The following is an 18,123-nucleotide window of genomic DNA, read 5'->3' as shown; positions in this document are numbered from 1 at the left end:
ACCGTTGCAGCACCAGAAGACAGTATCGCTGCTAAAGTAGGGGAAAGCCCAAGCCTGATGACATATGAGCAGTTTTCTACCCTGGCTTTCAGTGATGGACAACTCAGAAGCAGATGGACAGCTCAGAAGCAGAAAGAAGGCAAATTTCCAAGAATAACATGAAACTCAGCTGAAATGACAAAGCAACATTCAAGTCATTGCAAATTAGCCACCAAAAGATTCACCATCCCCTTCCTTTTAAACTGGCAACAGAAAGCCTGGCAACCCCAGAACCTGCCAGCTGCCCAAATCGGAGATCAAGCTTCTGCTGTCAGTAAGTTTAAGGCTTAATTTCCTCTTTGTTAATCAAGTGACACAAGCACACAGACATTCCACCCTGCGGAGAGCCACAGCTGGATCCCATGCAGCACAAGGACAACATATTCCACATCGGAATTCCACAACAGAAGTGATGAGCAGTAAGTATTAAAATCCTGCAGCAATAGGATCCTAACTAACGAGCTGGCCACAGCCCCTGCCTGCTGTCATGATGAAGGTCAAAGAGAGAACTGATTGCCAAATGCCTTGTCAGCACTGTGAGGATTGCATGTCAGCCGATGTCTCGTGCAGTAAAAATCTGCCTATGCCCTTCCCTTTTCCCTCACAGAGCTCAGGAGGGAACAAGGAGGTATGTAACAACCCAAGCTTTAACACTGTGAACTGTGTAGCAACCACACCAGTGCCTTAGCCTCATGCCTCTGTGGGCCTTTTGTTCACACTGGGACAGGGACAACTGCCTTCCCCTCCCAGCCATCCCCTGGGGCATCAAGAAAACATCTTCAATACTAGGCGCTTAGCTCGAATCAGTGGCCACGTACTTTCTTCATCTTCCTCATCAGTGCGGCTCAGTGTGTCCTGTGAGGCCTGCTGGGAAGGCTCGCTGTCCTGCTCCCAGACCGTGCCAGTGCCGGTATTGGAGCGGGACATGGTGGCCAGGCTCAGGCGGTAAGCAGAGGTGGAGGTGCCCACAGTGCTGACAGACGTCTTCCCTTGGTAAGCTGTGCAAGAGTGGGAAAATCCAAGTCAGTGATGGCACTGGAAAACAATAACCAGCCAAGCATTCCTGTCACGTCGGGCACCTGATTCTGCCTGGACTAGTGGGGCAGGGGCTGGCAGAGGTGATAAAAGAGGCAGACACAGCTGCCCTGGCTCACCTCATCTCTCCAAAATCTGCCTGTTTTTCTTATGCAGTCTGTTTTTCTCCCTCAATCTTAGTGCCATACTTCCCAGATCAGCTTAAACATTTAGGAAGAAGGCAAATTATTACCAAGGAAAAAGAGGCTGAGGCATTTTCTTTTGAATTTGTTTTCCTTTCTAAGAACAAAGCACATAAAATCTCTTGCTGTGTGTAAGCAGTGGCTGCCATCTCGTGGCAACATGGGTGACTATTACAGGAGAAAATTGTCCCCTCATGCAAAAAAGAATTCAGTGCACTGTCAGCTTGGAGGTGCTGATCTGCACCGACCTGGTAAGAGTAGAGAAAAGTCAAAAAGAGGCCAAGAAGAGAAAGGAGGAGACGGATCTGCTGCTGACAGACAGACGTTTCTACATGAGCAGCTTTGGATTTACAGAGCTGTAGGTAGCAGTTTGCTGTGTTGTGGGTTGGGGCTGCACAAGCCAGCTGTGACAGTGACAGGCGGCTGCTGGGAAATGGGACGCAGACTTAGTGGAAAAGAATGGGCATGGCAAGGTACATTTCACAACTAAGCCAGACTTCTGTTGTCCAGTGGCAAGAGTGGGCTGGGTATAGGGCCTGATCCAGGGGCAGGCTGTCAGGCACTGGGTGGATTGCCCCATCATTCTCCTAGGCAGTGGGCAGGTCTGCCTCACAAGTTAATTTACAGGTGAGCCAGCTGGCCAGATAGGACTGGTGGCCCTTAGCTCTTCCCTCCTTACCAGACCCGCTGTGCACTGCCTCCTTCAGGATCTTCAGCTCGTTATTGAATTCAGCAATGAGGGAGCTCTTGCAGAGCGGCCGTGGTATGAACCTTCTCTCCAGCTGGTCAGCAATGTGCTGTCGGGCAGTCAGCTCTTCGTGGTTCTCAGCTGGCTGGGCCAGCAGCTGCAAAATTGGGACACGTTAGCACTGTAGGGAAATGATGCCCAGGGAACCGGGACTAGTCTCCAGACCAGCAAGAGCGTGCAGCCAGCAGACTGTCCTCTTTGAAGGCTTGAGGTTTGGATGCCAGCTATGAGGTTTTTGCCTGTCTTTCAGGGACAACCTTATGTGTGACTGAACAGGTATCAAAATCTCACTGACATTGGTACATGGGGATGAGGGCTTCCTTATGCTAAGCTCTACCCTCAGACATGAGACAGCTCCTTCCTCTAAGATGATTTAGTCTGACCAGGAGGTGAGACGTGGTAGGCTAAATAAGATGGAGTACCATGTGCTGGTCTGCCTGGTAAGCAAGGAAGAGCCATGATTAACTTAAGCCCTGTCCGCCCCAGCCTAGCAGCTGTCTGTTCATTCACAAGAGCCTTCTCAGAACCTTCACTCAAGAGATGGAAAGTGGAGTGGTCCTTCCTGGCTGTTAGCTGCATTGCCCAACTCTGTACAGAAGAGGGATTTCTGGAAGATTTCTGCCAACCATACCAACCCCCTCCTAGGTTCAGAGCATCCATGCTACTACTAAGTGCTTTGAGTGTCTTTTTTGCAAAACTAAGTCCACATGCAAATCCTCTTGGTCAAGCCTGATAGTACTTGCCCACCCAGGGGAACTAAGAGTAGCTGTACAAGGTGGATCAGAGCTCTTGTATGACTGGCATACTTTTTAGTGATATCTAGGAACAAGCCCTGTGATTTAGTTTCAAAGGATTCACAGGCCTACTAACTTCTGAAAAGTCACTCCCTACATGAACACACCGTTCTTCCAGGAATGCTGTTCCTCTGTTCTCAGCAGGGGAATAAAGGATATCTTGCCTTCAGGGAGTGATCTAGCAGGAGCCAAAGCAACTGTTACCTTGCACTGGATGAAGGGCCGAAGGAGCACAAAGATAGGGATCCGTGTTCGTACGATAAAGTCGAGGAAATCCCACAGGGCCAGCCCTCCCACCTTCCGCAGTGCCATTTCTTTGACTTGCAGGCTCAGCCAGTACCACTGGCTGTCCAGCTGGCGTTCAAAGCAAACAAGGATCACCTTCAGGGCTACAGGGGAACACACAGCAGCAAATGGCAGTCAGAGAGGTTATCAGTGTCCCTTGCAAGCATTGAGGGAGGAACGGGGGGCCACGGTGGGCACAAGCCTGCACAGGCATGCATGCATGCACATGCACATGCACACCCACACACCTCAAAGTCACAAGTGCCTTTTTTTATCAGTCTCCAAATGCTGCAGGGAAGGAGGGGAACCTTCTTATAATAAAGGCCTCAGGATCAGGACTGAGAGTCCCATTTCCAGATAAATTTTCCTACTTCACACCTAAGTTCCTTTCTATTTTCTTGCTCTAGCTTCCCCTCTCCATTCTTGCAGAGTTCTTTTGTCTTCCTGGAGTTCAGATGTTTTGAAAGCAGCTCAGGGGGGAATACAGCCCTGGCTGATTAGACAACCTCAGAAAACTTGATCAAGCATATCCACACAGAGTCACCCTGCAAGCACAATAACCTCCACGTTATTTATGGGGTAATGAAAAGAACCTTTCTAGCAGTGCAGCTGCATGAGTCACGGCTAAACTGTAGTCTAAAGAAAAATACGGTCCAGTAAGCCAAGGGCCGTAATTCACAAAAGCACTGCTTTACAAATGGGGATGAGCAGTGATGAGGTTCAAAACAATTTTCTGTATTAAAATGGGCAGTGACCAACAGTTAGTTCAGAGGAGAGACAAGGAATCTTCCGCTTTCCATGCTCCCCTGCTCTGGAACAAACAGGGAGGCCTGGGAATTTTTTGGGGAAGGTTGACTACTCCATCTGTCTTGATGGGATGGCCAAGACATCTCAGCCATAACACATCTGTGTCCAGGTTCATTGGGGTGAGGGGCTAAATCAGTGGTGCATTACCATTTTTTTAATCAGCATTACCCCATACCTCAGGTATGGGTTAACAAAGGTGTGAATATAAGTCTTTGGATAAATGCCCTCACAAAATCAGAAACAGAGACGCTGTTTGAAAGAGTGAGATCTTTGAGACAAAACTCCCCCCATATAGCCCTGATAACCTGCAGTGCTGCTGCATCTTCAATTTGATTTTTTTTTCTTTCACCTGTGAGAAAATAAGAGTACTACCTTGCAGCAGCATACAGTGAGCAGAGGGAATACCAGTCAGTAAGGACAGTGTGTGCACAGGGCTAGCAGGCAGACCAACTGCATCACATTTCACCCTAGCTAGCCAAGGACCAGTGCAGTTGTGATATATAGCGGCTGGTGGGCAGGCTGACTTGCCTGTTGTGGCTTCACTGCTATATCCTGGCAGTATGAAAACTGAGCGACTTCTGGCTGTGCTGCAATCTCCTTCAGCTGCAGCGTAGATACTGCTCACGTTGCAATACGTTCCAGAGATACTCCTGGCTTCATGCTCTGGCCTGGGCCCTTGTCTGGGACAAGACCTAAAGCAGCTCTAAAGAGCTCAAGCCTGCCTGAAATGGTTTTCTTTGGTGCTAGCTACAGTCTTGACACACTCATTTTATCTCTGTCTCTTCCCAGTGGTGAGCAGAACCATCACTCACCCAGGTAGGCAGCCTGGCTGGTGGACTCTGCGAGCCCTTCCCGCCGCAGGTCCTTCCCTGCATCCCCTGGGGTGGAGCAATGGGCAGGGGAGCTCTCCAGCATAAAATTCTTGCTGCGGGAAGTGCTGATGATGCGAGGTGGTAGGAGAATATTGATAACAGTCTGGAGCAGCAGCAGGACCTCAGGCTGCTCCAGCCAGGGGCTGTCTGAGATGCGTTGGGAGGGGAGAGAGAGAGAAAGATCAGGCTACATTCCATCAAAGATACCCAAAAGATCCAGTCCCTGTCCAGTTCCAAAATGGGGTGCAATCTCAAATGTCCCCTAAGCCAAAACTCCGTCCCCCACACCTTGTTATGCTGATTCTCCTCCTGCAAGCAAAGGCAAAGTTTAGCACCAACCAATACAAACACACACAAACACAGAGCTACACAGCACAAAGAAGTGTCCCGTTCAGCGGTCTCACGATCCCATTTCCTTTTGACATTCCCCTCTCCCTTTTACTCTTTGCTTTTGTTTAGGGATTTACCAGTGATCACCCTCTATAGAAGAAAGCAAGGAGCAGGACTTGTAGCAGAAAAGTGGCATGGATTGGGCAGACTGTGATCCACAGGGGCACACAATTTCTGTGACCTCTGCTCCCCTCTGTGGCTTCTGCTACAACAGATTTGTCTTGCCCTGCACTCCAGTTTCAAAAGAAGGAGTACGTCTGTGTAAGACCTGACTCAAGAACCATGGCACAGCTGCAACAAAGAGAAGAAACAACAACAACTTCTCCCGGTAGGGTTCTTTTCAGTCTCGGACCCAAAGGGCACTTAGCTGACACACTGCCAGTGACAGAAAACCAAATTAAAAAAAAATAAAAATCAACAGAGAGCAGGGAAAGTGCAAACATCAGTTGTCAGGAAAGGGGGAGAAAAATTCTTTTTGTTAAATTAGTCAGACCTTTGCTTCCAGATCCTACTGTGAGCACAAATGGAATCAGTAGGTTTAAAAGCATTCCTTCCCTTCTTTCCTGATTGGTGAATGGGGAGACGACATGGCTTAGGGGAAAATCTTCTTTCAAAGCCTGTGCAGTAATAATAAGAAAGGATTAAACGATTTCATCAGCAGATCACGCACGCAAGTTACTGCAGGGAATGATGATCCCCCAGGCACCCTGTTTACACAGTACAACACCAGCATTGATGACCTGATTGAATTAGAAGCCCTGAGACCACTTAGTCAGGAGTAAAGGAATTCACAGAGTAACACAGGCATCACCTGCTCTTGTCATAGTCAAAAGGTAAGAAGCCCAGATTCCTAACTTGTAGATATCATTAACAAAATCAGATGTACCCCACAGGAGTCAGCTAAGTGTTAGTCCTAAGCTCTGCACTGCTGTGAATGGCATCAGAATCCGACCCAGACTATGGGGAATAAAAAACTGGAACAGAGGAAATTGCACAAATGACATAATCTAAATATTCTGCTGTCTGAACATATTTTTTGTTCTGCCTTGCTTTGTGCTGCCCTATCATCCTCCCTAATGCAAAGAATGAACTCCTGAAAAATAAACAAAATGCACGTTTACTTCTTGACACATAGTCAAGACTAAATTGAAAGGTCTTTCCTCTTTAGAGGAGGTAATACAAATGACTGTCACTAGAAAGTCTGCTCATTTACAACTTCCAGTTGCTGCAGGCTTAGCTGTGAAATGCAACTGAACCTTGCAGCCCCTCAAGCTTGCAGACCTGGGCTGAGAAATTCCAGGAGAAGATGTTTTCTGATGGGGTGTGAAGTACTTCTGTTTCATATCCTGCTGGATGTATTAGGAATTATGACTACTCGTGTTTTTCTGACGTGTTTGGTTTTCATTATATTTAAAGCCCATGAATGAGTGAACAGGGAGAAGAGGATAATGAAAGTAAAAACTCCCAATACTTAAAAAAAATTATAATTTGGTATCTGGTTTTAAAAAAGATAAAACATTTCAGAGAAAGTGAAGGTGACCCTTTTTTTCCTTTTGATTAAAGAACCATTACCTCAGAGCTAGAAGAAATCTGTCCTCTTTCTGTGTCAGTTGTGCCTCATGCTCTGAGGGACGGCACTGTGTTTTGGTCCCTATAAGCCTTCCTTCCTAAGTTGCCCTGCTGCTCAGAAATACCTGCTGAGGTAGTCAACTGGATGTGCCAATGCCTATTTAAAAATGCGAGTTGGAGCTAGATTAGGAAATTTGCCCCTTCTTTGGTCACCATTCTGCCTGATTTCATGCCAATGGGGAGAGAAAGGGATACAGAGGCAGAAAGACTCTGTCATAGTTATGGTACTGCTATGAGAGAGGAATAGTGATGAAATTCTCCAAAAAGTGCAGGATGGTTTTTTTTATTCTGGACAACAAGGATGCTATTGAGTCAGCAGTGGAAAAGCCAAGTTGCCCTGCTTTTTTGAGCTGGCACACTCTGTGACCAGCTCAGGTAAGAGCAGAAGAGCACAAACTCCACTCTCAGTTGCACACATGGTCCCACAGGAAGAGGTAGGGTTGCATGGACATGACCCATGCCGGGGCGCATCTCCCCATGGCGGGACACTTATGCTAACTCCTTAGAGCCTGCAGAGAATCCTAACGTGCTTGTCAGAGCCTTAATCAGCATCAATCAGGCAAACTCCCTGGACTTCAATGGCAGTGTTAAGGTGATGGGTGCTTGCTGTGGACTTGGCACCAACAGGTGAATTCTGAGCTCAGTTCAAGCCTTTAAAAAGGAAGGGAGAATTTACATGTTGCTTCTCTTTCATTTTTTGGTGTATGTTCCACAGTTTTTGCCCAGCTTTTGCAGAAAGAAAACAGAGCACCGATGAGTTGGTGTCTCAACCAGAAACTATAACAGGCCTGGCCACAGGCCAGGGCAGACACACCTGTATCTGCAATGCTACAAGCCGGACAACAGCTGTGCTGAAGGGCAGAGGTGGCGAGAGATAAGGGCTGAGATGAAGAAGGGGTAATCCGTCAGCCACACTGGAGGGTCCTACCACTCCCATCACCTGCAATACAAACAGAGCACATCACCACAACTGACTACTTGTAGTTTCATCCATGCCATATCCTCCAATGTCAGTGAAATGGAGGGGCCTTCCATCGAGCACTGAGTTGGGGTGGCTCTAGGAGAACCAACCCACGCAGTGGTCCTTGTGGGAGCTGGGGCCAGTGAGGAGGAGGAGTTCTAGCAGGGAAAGGGAGGGGAGAAGTGGGAACCAGCAAGGATGGGAGGAGTGGACATGTTACCTGGTACATTTATAGATGTACCCAGTACCAGCCCTGAATGACCAGCACTGGACTGGTGGAACAGTTAGAGTTGGAGGATATGTCATGTAACGACTGTTACAAATAAAAATATGTCATCAAAGCAAGAAGTCTGCATTGCAACTGGACATCTTTCCCCGTCTCTTGCTGATCTACTTGAAAAATAATGTCCTAAGTCTGACCCAAGCCGGGTTTTGTACAATATTCAGATCCCTCTCCAACACAGTCTGTTCTCAGCAGCTCTAAGTGATTCATCTCACCTGACCCCAGATGTCTGAAGCAGAGTCACCTGCCTGTGGCCTGGTTGTCTGGAACTCCTTGAAATACCAGCACAAGAAAACAGCACTTCTAGGGGGGAGTTATTTGAACCATTTTGGATGTGTCCCTCAGGAGGAATGGAACCACAGGCCTACATATGCCTGTGTTTCTCCATGACTAGACACATCTAGGTGATGGGAGCAGGGAAAAGCTACCTGGAAGACACCTAAACTTAGGGGAGATTAATCCAAATTTAGCCTGGAGAGAAAGGCAGTAACCAGTTTTCTGCCAGAAAACCAAAGGACAATTTAGAGGGGGAAGAGGCAGAGCCCTTCCTTTATACCACCACAGATTGTCATTTAGAAATTTCCCTGCCTTCCTGGCTGATCTTTTTTTGGGCTTCATGATGCAACTGGTCTACACATGATACAGCATGTAGTCAGGGGTACTCCCACAGCTCACAGTTGCCATAGTTCTGATAGCTAAAGGTAAACTACTCCTAATAGTAAAAGTATATCTTTTCATGGTAGCTGTCCCTGATGTTCCCAGCCAGCTGAATGTAAGCGTGATGACTGCACTTCAGCACTGTGGGGCTTTCTGCTACTTTTAGAGCACTGGTTAATTCTTAATGCAGGCCCTTTGGAGAGCTTGTTGGTGGGATTCGCTCTGCCATGCCTGCTTGCCAAACTGCAAGTCTGTTCTAAACTTGTATGTGAGCTAACTCTGTAGCAACCTCCCCATGTAGCAACCCTAAGTAGTCTGAGGGCCTGGATTTGCAGTGCCTCCAAATAGCTACATCTTCTTGAACAAGGGAGAAGTCTTATAGACTCTGACAGGTTGGAGCTTCCCTGTCCTTGCAGCGATGAGTGCTTTATGGACTTGAAGGACAGGAGCCTGGCAAAAATTGATACTGCATTTTAACTGATAATCATTGTTTTTAAAGATCCTCAGAGCACTGGTGAGCTCTAGGATGTTTTCTGTTATTGCTAGAAAAAGTTACAGCATTTATGTTCTAAGAAAAAAAAGTTATAAAACCCAGTAATAATAAAAACACTAGTGCAGCCTTTCCCCCTTTATTTGTATTTTTTCTACATGGAATGTAAGCATGCATGTTTGTCCAAATGGCTGGAGTTACACTGATATCAAATTGAGAGTTTGCCCCCAGTGTAACAGCTGCAGAAGCACTACAGTCTATCACTGAATGACCAGACCGGGTCCGCCTGTATCATCTCTCTGTTGTAACACACCAAGGAGCATAAATTCTGCTAAGAGTGGGATCTGAACATTGTACAATGCAAACCTGTACTAGATCAAGCCAGGGACATTGCGAACGGTGGAGTGAATCCACCCATGTAAACCCTTCTAGCTAGCCAACACCTGATGGCCTCTGGCAGAGCCATCAGGGTCCTTCCTCACTGGAGACGGTAGGTATCCCCAGTGCCCCCCTCTCCCCGTCTCTACCAGGTGTGTGCAGTCTCCACCACCCCACTCTCCAACTTGCAGCCCTCAACTCTCAGCTCAATCTGGCAAAGGTGGATCTTCAAAGTGGTGCGTGGGAAGTAACGGAAATAAATCGCTTGACCACTGCTACCGGTCACTGTATCTCCCCATGCACCACTTCAAAAATGAACCTTGCTATCTCTAGTGTCACTTGCGAAGTCCCCTTGCAAGGGGTAAGGGGAACAGGTAAAATGACAGGAATGGCAATGAACTGTCATCTTCAGTCCAGAGAAGTCAACAGCAGGGGGAGGTTTAGCAAAGGTTCACGGGATTGCCGCTCAGCTACTCACCAGATTGACACACACATTGATCAGAGACCTAAGGTGAGGCAGGAAGGATATGATTGGCTGCCTCTGAAGTGTCAAACAAACCCCTTCAATCAAATTGCTGGCAGGCTCCCACTCAACCTGGCGCCTGCAATACAACAGTAGGTGCCATTAGCCACGGGCCTCCTGCCTCCCACCAGACGCTCGCAAACACGGTGACCGACACACAGTCATGCCCACAGAGGAAATGTTTCAGACAGCAATGACGTCCAAGATGAGCACAAAGTGCACAACAGAGAAAAGTTTTTTTACCCACGCAGCTTAGGAAAGCACAGAGCCACAGAGCACAACTGGGCGTTTGAGAGAGACGAGAAACGTAGCGCAGGGTCTGTGCTAATGACACAAACCCCCTCATGACAGCAGTGGTGGATGAGCTGTGTTTCACTCCCTGACACTTCCCTCTGACAGGTGGTGAATGAAAGGGAGCCACCAGACAGCTCTCTCAGGTGTGCCTGTGTGGGGAAAGCAGTCTGCTGTGCCATGCTCCCAACTGAGAGCGACTCCTATGTCTCTTGTGACTTGTGGATGTTCTCATGGAAGGGAACAAACCCCATCAGCTGTGACTGCCTTCTGTAAGCTATTTTGCAGTCCAGTCTGCTCTGCCAGAGTGAATCCCAGACAGTCTGCCCTGAACTTAAACTGGCCAAGCAGTACAATCTTTACCTTCTTCACCCTGCACAGGAGGGCTGATTCATTCCCTACCAGCACCAAAGTCCTTCATTCCAGGATCCTTTCTTCCCTAACACTTTGCTTTTTTCACCAAAACAGCTTCCAGGGCTCATAACAGATGCTAAATGGAGTCATTCCTAACTGTAAGCAGACACAGCATAGGTAACATCAAAGTGGTTCGTGTCCTTCATCTCAGGGTCTGACTTTGGAGTAAGTATAGTTCTCAAGCCAACATCTGACTGTGCACTTATTGGGACAGAAATACAAGGCTTGCGTAACTTGTCAGCTCAAGACTAAAAAATACCCTAGTCAAGCTCCTCAGTAGACTTTTAGAGACACGTGGGGAATCAGCTGTTCACTATGTAAGTTCTTATGCAGACCACCATACATCTTGTCTTTCACCATCCACTGTTCCTAAATCTCCAGAATAGTAGTTTGTTCTTGTACTTGTTCTTACACACATACTACTCCTATGAGACACTGGTTTTGGAGCGGGGTGCTGCAGGAGGCAGAGTGTAAGATTCTGATGTGGGTAGCCCAATGGATGGCTCCTAGGGCCTGGCACCCAGCCCCATGTCTAAGAGGCTTATTGGCCCAATGACCCTTTAATGTAGTTGCTGCATTTGGTCCAGTGGCTTTGCTCGCTCTGTCCCTTTGTGTATGGAAGAGCAGTTTCAGCCAGGCATAGGTACAGGCACAGGCAGAGAGAATATGAGGGGCATTTTAATTTATGAGCATTCATTCAGCTTACACAAAGAGGAAAGATCTTCAGGAACAGGAAGACCCCTAAGCTGCCTTTGAGGCAGAAGAAAGTATGAGCGAGAAAAGAAAGAATGAGCGAGAAGCAGGCAAGACATGGCAAGGAATGCAAAAAAAACAGGAAGGAGAAGCACCCAAATTTCTGCCTCTAAATTCCCTACAAGGGCAGGAGTTTCTTAAAGCAGACTGTTAGCCAAAGGAAAGTGATAGGTAGTGATGCCAGAAAGAAGAGATCACGTCCCTGTTAGGTACCCATCTTAGCTGGGTACATATGATTCCCATTGGGACCTAAAGTTTTGTGTCTGAGTCTGAAATTCTCTAATATCATTTGGTTTCTCAGCTGAGACTGCCAACAAAGTGACTGATTCAAGCAGTTGAGGACATATGTCCATGAGGGTGACTGCAAACAATGATTCTTTTTACTCAGGTCACTGGAAAATCCACAGGGCTGAGAGGTTTTACACTACCCAGACCGGATTTGTATCACTTCCTCTGGGGTGGGAACGCTCCATATTGAATACTTCCTGAAGTCACCAAAGACTGCACCATAATGCTACTATGTAATGCACCAGGCTTTCACTAGCCACTGACTAAATGCACACATAGATCGATACAGTTCTCTTCCCTTTACTAAGGAGCATTCAGAAGCTACTGCACAGCTCCAGACTATTTTTATCTTTACAGCGAACATAACAGTATTTTCCTGAGAAGGCATGCTAGAAATACTCTTACTACAGTTTAACTTCCCTTAAAAAATAAAATTTCTCTACTCAACTCACAACTAAAATAAACAAAGAGGGTAGTGAGATGGTACAAATCTGAAGACTTATTCTAGAGAAAGAAAAACAAGATTTCTGGACGATCTCTTTGTAGTTCTTAATAACCATACTTTTCTTCTTTTGCTACCGGAAGACACAACAGAAATGTCAACATAAATGCACACTTACAGAGGTAAAAACATCTGTTCATTTTTTGATATGTTGTAAAGGTTCACTACAACATGACAGTTTTAGTTAGATGACATACCCGCACTTTAAGGCTTGCAACATCAGAAATGGACCCCAGAGGGTTTCCATTATACCTGCTCACCTCAGAGTAGGCATCTTGTGAATTTTATTGAACATACGATCCAATCTCTTTAAGATGAGGATAAGGGCAGGTCTCACCGCCTCAGCTGTCCAGTCAGTGATGGGCAGCATCTCCATGATGTAGCGCCGGAGACCTCGGCTTTCCATCGTCTGCGTGTCATAAGGTGCCAGTTTCAGCAGGGAATGTGCAATTTCTGCCAATCTAAAACCAAGGTTTGTTAAGTGGAAAATCAAATACAACTTGCATTCACCTCACATGCCAATGAACTAACAGATAAATCTTCAGTAGTCTAGTGAAAAGAAAAAGATGCAAAAGTCAAATGTGCTGCTATTTAAACTCTTAAACAGGGTTTAAATAGCAACACTGGGGCAGAGTCTGGATGGAGGCCTGTAACTAGTGGTGTTCCCCAGGGATCTGTGCTCGGTCCAGTCTTGTTTAATATATTCAGCAATGACCTGGGTGATGGGATAGAGCGTAACCTCAGCAAGTTCGCTGATGATACTAAGCTGGGAGGAGTGGCTGATACACCAGAAGGCTGTGCTGCCATCCAGTGAGACCTGGACAGGCTGGGGAGCTGGGCCGAGGGGAACCTGATGAAATTCAGCAAAAGCAAGTGCAAGGTCCTGCACATGGGGAGGAATAACCCCATGCACCAGTACAGGCTGGGGGCTGAACTACTGGAAAGCTGCTCTGCTGAGAAGGACCTGGGAGTGCTGGTGGACAGCAAGCTGACCCTGAGCCAGCACTGTGCCCTGTGCCCAAGAAGGCCAACAGTATCCTGCTCTGCATTAAAAGAAGAGGTTATCCTCTCCCTCTACTCTGCCCTAGTGAGGCCACATTGGAGTGCTGTGTCCAGTTTTGGGTCACCCAGTTCAAGAAGGACAGGGACTGCTTGAGCAAGTCCAGCGGAGAGCTACCAAGATGATCAGGGGACTGGAGCGTCTCCCTTATGAGGAAAGGCTGAGAGACCTGGGTTTGTTCAGCCTGGAGAAGAGAAGGCTTAGGGGGGATTTCATCGATACCTATAAATATCTGAAGGGTGGGTGTCAGGACAATGGGGCCAGACTCTTTTCAGTGGTGCCCAACGACAGGACAAGGGCAGTGGGCACAAGTGGGAACACAGGAAGTTCCACCTCAATATGAGAAAAAAGGTCTTTCCTGTGAGGGTGCCAGAGCAGTGGCACAGGCTGCCCAGGGAGGTTGTGGAGCCTCCTTCCCTGGAGGCATTCAAACCCCACCTGGATGCGTTCCTGTGCCCCCTGCTCTTAGGTGTCCCTGCTCAAGCAGGGGGTTTGGACAAGATGATCTCCAGGGGTCCCTCCCAACCCCTACCAGTCTGTGATTCTGTGAAACCCGATACCACAGTTCCTGGTTTGTTAAGACTGTTTTTCTGGAATCACTGCTTATATTTATGTACACGTGAATGGTCTAAAGAGTATTTTTACATTGATATTAAATACACCAAAGGAACATCAGGAATCGTGGATTTGTGTAGCTGAAAACAAAGCACCTGAGCAGTTAGTAAGATTACAACATTGCAAACGCCTGTGGAACATTTATTGACAATTATATGTCAATTAAGGAGTGATCTGGTTTGGTTTTGTGCTTGTTTTACAGTGTCATCACGTTAAGTGGTCTCACTGTACAATATTCAGGTGGTAAATTTTAAAATAATGTGCCTTCCCATAGGTTTACACAGCAAGTACTTTGTATGAATACCCCCTGCAGCTTTGATTTGTTTCTCCTATCACCTCTACAACTGTGTTGCTGTTGCTTCTTCTAGCCCTCCCAGATGGCCTTGCCGATGGCATTTTCTGCATTGACTGTGAAATACCATGGCAACATTTAACTTACACTTGCAGTTTGACAAGACCTGCTGAAATACTTGAATATTTGCAGTAGACAAAGACAAGTAATAAAGCTACATCTACTAATAAAAGGGATAGAAACATGTATATACTCCCTGAAACATCAATAGACTTTGTAGTGGCCTATTACAGTACAACCCCATTCGCATTGGGCTTCTTCTGAAACGACTTCAACTAATGGAACATATTTCTAGTTTCTTTAAAACCTGCCTAGCAATATCAAGGGCCACAAGCTCCTCAGATTAACCAAAGTGCTATAAAAGGATTTCTTTATCCAGCATTTCTTTGCTATTACTTTTTACAACTACTTTGTCCTAATATGGAGTAGGTCTGTTTTCTTAAACACTGTGAAGTTTAAATTATATAGTTACAATTCTTTCTGGCAATACAATATTGATGGCACATAATGGTATATGAAAACTTCCTTATGCATTATAAAGTGTGAGATCCATCTCATCCAACTTGAGACGTCCATCTCAATTGATCTGCTAGCTCTGTTCATGAAGAAATAAGCAACCTGGGAAATTCTTATTTTCCTGAAATACTGTGATAAACAGCTCATTGGATGTGCATCTGCTATTTCATTGGGTCCAAAAAGATCTGTATGACTTTTGCAGACTAAACATTTAACTTTTAAACAGCTAAAATTGGGTGAGTTGAATACCGTCTGAATTGACTAACATTATCTTGTTTTCTGAAGTCTCTAAATGGCATCTGTCAGCCTCCCAAGACCGTGGCTGCCACATTACATTCCGGTAAATCTGCTCTCTACTTAGAAAAGGTTTTTTCTTACAGCAGTTAAATCCTGTCAGTCATTTCACTGATACTTGTGAAATGAATTTATGTAAGAATCAAGATGATGATCACTTTTATTTAGGGCTCACAATGATAAAGCAGTTCAGGTTCCAACCCAAATAAAGCAGTTATTTCTAGCAATTTCCAGGAGACATAAAAGAACTGGAGCACAACACATTATCTTCTGCAAATCAATCCCTTAGTTTTACTGCTGTAACCTTTGACCATGAAAGACTTTCTCTCTTGAAAAGAATGCAGTATTTGCCAGCTACTACTGTGTACTCTGACTCTGCTTCACGGAAATCTTCTCACAAGAAAGTATCTTTCCAGAAAATATACCAATAACACCTTCTGTACATACGTATAAAAGGAGAGGGGAAACAGCAACATTCAATTCATATGCAAACACACAAACCAAACATAAAGCACCTCCCAATTCCCAAAGGAATTTGGGACGTTTGTTAAACAAGAGCTAAATTAATGTCAAACACAATTTTGTGTTCTACAGAGACAGCCTGAATCCAAAGATGATGTTTTTGTGACAGTCTGCCAGCTAAAGGGCTTTGCCATTTTTTTCAGAGCATGCGTGTAGAAGGTAGAAGAACTTTTAGAGTGTTTTCCTTGGTCCAGGGGCAGAAACAGAGCTGGCCCAGTGCATTGCTATGATCTGTCACCCTACAGCTTCCTTTACAGAGTGCTCCTGAGGAAAAAGGTGTAGCACTAAAGGAGACGAATAATTCACAGCCAGAATGCACCTCTTGGCGTTCAGGGAGCAACACAAATAACTGTTCAGGTGGTCCTGACTCACTTTTGAGGCCAGGCCCAAACAGCTTAAGATATCTTTGCTATCTTTCCTGTTTAATACTCTACCGAGCACCATTTGGCTTAGGCCATAAAAAAAGCCTCTTGGTATTTAGCTGTTCAGTATTCCAAGAATGATCTTGAAGTATTCTCTGTCTCACAAAGAATTCAGATAGCTGTCTCCCTGTGACCTGCCTGCCAAGGGATACACTAGGACCCCCTCATATTAATCCCGGTTTTCCTTCTGGCGAGTGCCAGTCAGAACAGTGCTAGCTGTGGCTCACTCGGAAAGTATCTGTGCTGTTTTCATTGAGACACGTCTTACCATGAAACAACTCTAATGGCTTTCTGTTTCCTGAGGGAATACTATGTGAGAAAGGGGTTTCCCCTGAAAATGAATGAGAAACTGAAAACAGAATCAGGTCCATTCCCTCTTCTCCCAGTTTTTTTTTTTTTGTGTGTTGTCTTTTACATCTGGACAAACTTCTCAGTAGCAACTTATGGTATTCTGTGTTTACCATGAACAGCAAACACAGAGACAAGAATCAGGTCTAAAGTGCTTAGAAGGCCCTATCCCCAGCTTCCTCTAGGTCAGCATCACGTGAAACGGTTTGCAGTGACCATCCAACCAGCAAGCTGGGCTCAGTGCTGCACCTTAATAAAAGACTTGTGCGCTTGCTGTATCACATGCTGAGGTGGTGCTCCTGTAAATGCCTCCTGCCCCATCCTCTCCCCGCCCTTATTTCAGGCATTTATGCAATACGTTGCAGTGGTTGCTCTGCCCTTCTTGCTTGTTAGCAGCTGGTTCTGATGCACAATGTCAAAAGAGAGGATAAAGGTCGTATTCAGCTAGCTAGGCAGCTTCCCCAGCCCTTGCCCTGCAGAGGCAGCCTTATCTGATGTGATCCTCACTGCAGCTTATAGTGATGTATCAGATGGGCTTCCATGGAACTATTTCGTCCACTGGAGATGGGAGTCTGAATGGTGCCAGAGGAGAGCACATGAAACCTTCCTTATACACAAGCAGTGTCAGGTACAATCTAAGGAACATCCAAAACAAGCTCTGTATGTTTCAGACAGCAACAAGCAACTATGCTACCAAAAAGTGATTCCGTCTGCTATAATAAAAAACAAAGAGCTAAAAGAAAGGAATCCCCACGAAATGAACAAGCAAAAGCAGAATGCCTGTGGAATACCTCATGTGGGACTTCACATCCAGCAGCTCCAGAGAAGTCACTCGGGGCTCACCAGCCAGATTCTGCAAAATCTTCAGCCTTGGACCACAGTGCTTGTAAAACTCTGTGCAGATATTCAGCAATGACTCCCGCGGTCTCCTGAACTCCTCTCTGGCAATTCGTTCATCCAGCTCCTCTCGGGGAAGACCCTGGCCCTCCTCCAGCAAGTGAAGGTTCTCCCTGGAGGATATAACATGAGAAGAAGTGTCATATGCAGTGGGACAGCAGGGACAGATTATAACAACCTTTCCAACTTGTAATTGCAACAGATGCTTTCCGCTGCAACTGAGAAGAAAAATAGTTGCATCTGCAATAAAAAAAAAAGGGGGAATTATAATCTGCAAAGTCTTGTTAAAAATATAAATATTTTCTGTATGAACTATCCTTTGCTACCCTCCCCTGAGAAAAGGCTGCTTGTCACAGCAACAATGTGTGGGGCCCGGTGAACCTGGAAACTGCTGGGGAACAGTTCATCACATTGTTAGGGAGGATTGGGCGAAGATTTTACTGTACCTGATAAAGTGCAGTTTGGTTCCCTGTTCTGGGTACCTGGGAAAACAGAAACAATGCAGTTGTAAACAGCAATTTAGTAATGCCTAAACTGTGCTTTTCTGAAAGAAGGTGACACTGTTCTAGCCCAGAGGTTTACTTGCCATGAGCAGGATGGTATCTTGTGTCACTGGAACAATGGTTGCCCACAGTTAGTGACCACACTGAATAGCCTTTACCTCCCAATTGGCAGCAAACAACAGATGCCTACAGTTATTACCCTTGTTAGGAAATGAAAAACTTCAGGCTTAAAAAACGTAGACCTCTTTCAAGTAATTTCTCTTACTGATTTTC

General features: G+C 46.0%; 1 protein-coding gene across 2 annotated transcripts in view; it reads right to left on the bottom strand.

Annotated features, from left to right (window-relative positions):
• Nucleotides 1-18,123, bottom strand: part of UNC80 (unc-80 subunit of NALCN channel complex) — a 134,559-nt gene that overhangs the window by 13,462 nt on the left and 102,974 nt on the right. For both annotated transcript variants that reach the window (XM_075094034.1, XM_075094035.1), the window contains 10 exons: nt 17,794-17,829; nt 17,242-17,460; nt 12,582-12,782; nt 10,029-10,152; nt 7,596-7,721; nt 5,646-5,769; nt 4,703-4,909; nt 3,003-3,187; nt 1,936-2,101; nt 858-1,037 (listed from right to left, as the gene is read on the bottom strand). In XM_075094034.1, coding sequence (XP_074950135.1) covers nt 858-1,037; nt 1,936-2,101; nt 3,003-3,187; nt 4,703-4,909; nt 5,646-5,769; nt 7,596-7,721; nt 10,029-10,152; nt 12,582-12,782; nt 17,242-17,460; nt 17,794-17,829 — 1,568 coding nt within the window. The remainder of the gene's footprint in view (nt 1-857; nt 1,038-1,935; nt 2,102-3,002; nt 3,188-4,702; nt 4,910-5,645; nt 5,770-7,595; nt 7,722-10,028; nt 10,153-12,581; nt 12,783-17,241; nt 17,461-17,793; nt 17,830-18,123) is intronic.

The sequence above is a fragment of the Phalacrocorax aristotelis genome, chromosome 5 (assembly GCF_949628215.1).
Source record: "Phalacrocorax aristotelis chromosome 5, bGulAri2.1, whole genome shotgun sequence".
In the NCBI taxonomy this organism is placed as follows: Eukaryota; Metazoa; Chordata; class Aves; order Suliformes; family Phalacrocoracidae; genus Phalacrocorax; species Phalacrocorax aristotelis.
Note: the sequence above shows the minus strand (reverse complement) of the source record. Positions and strands in the feature narration are given on the sequence as shown.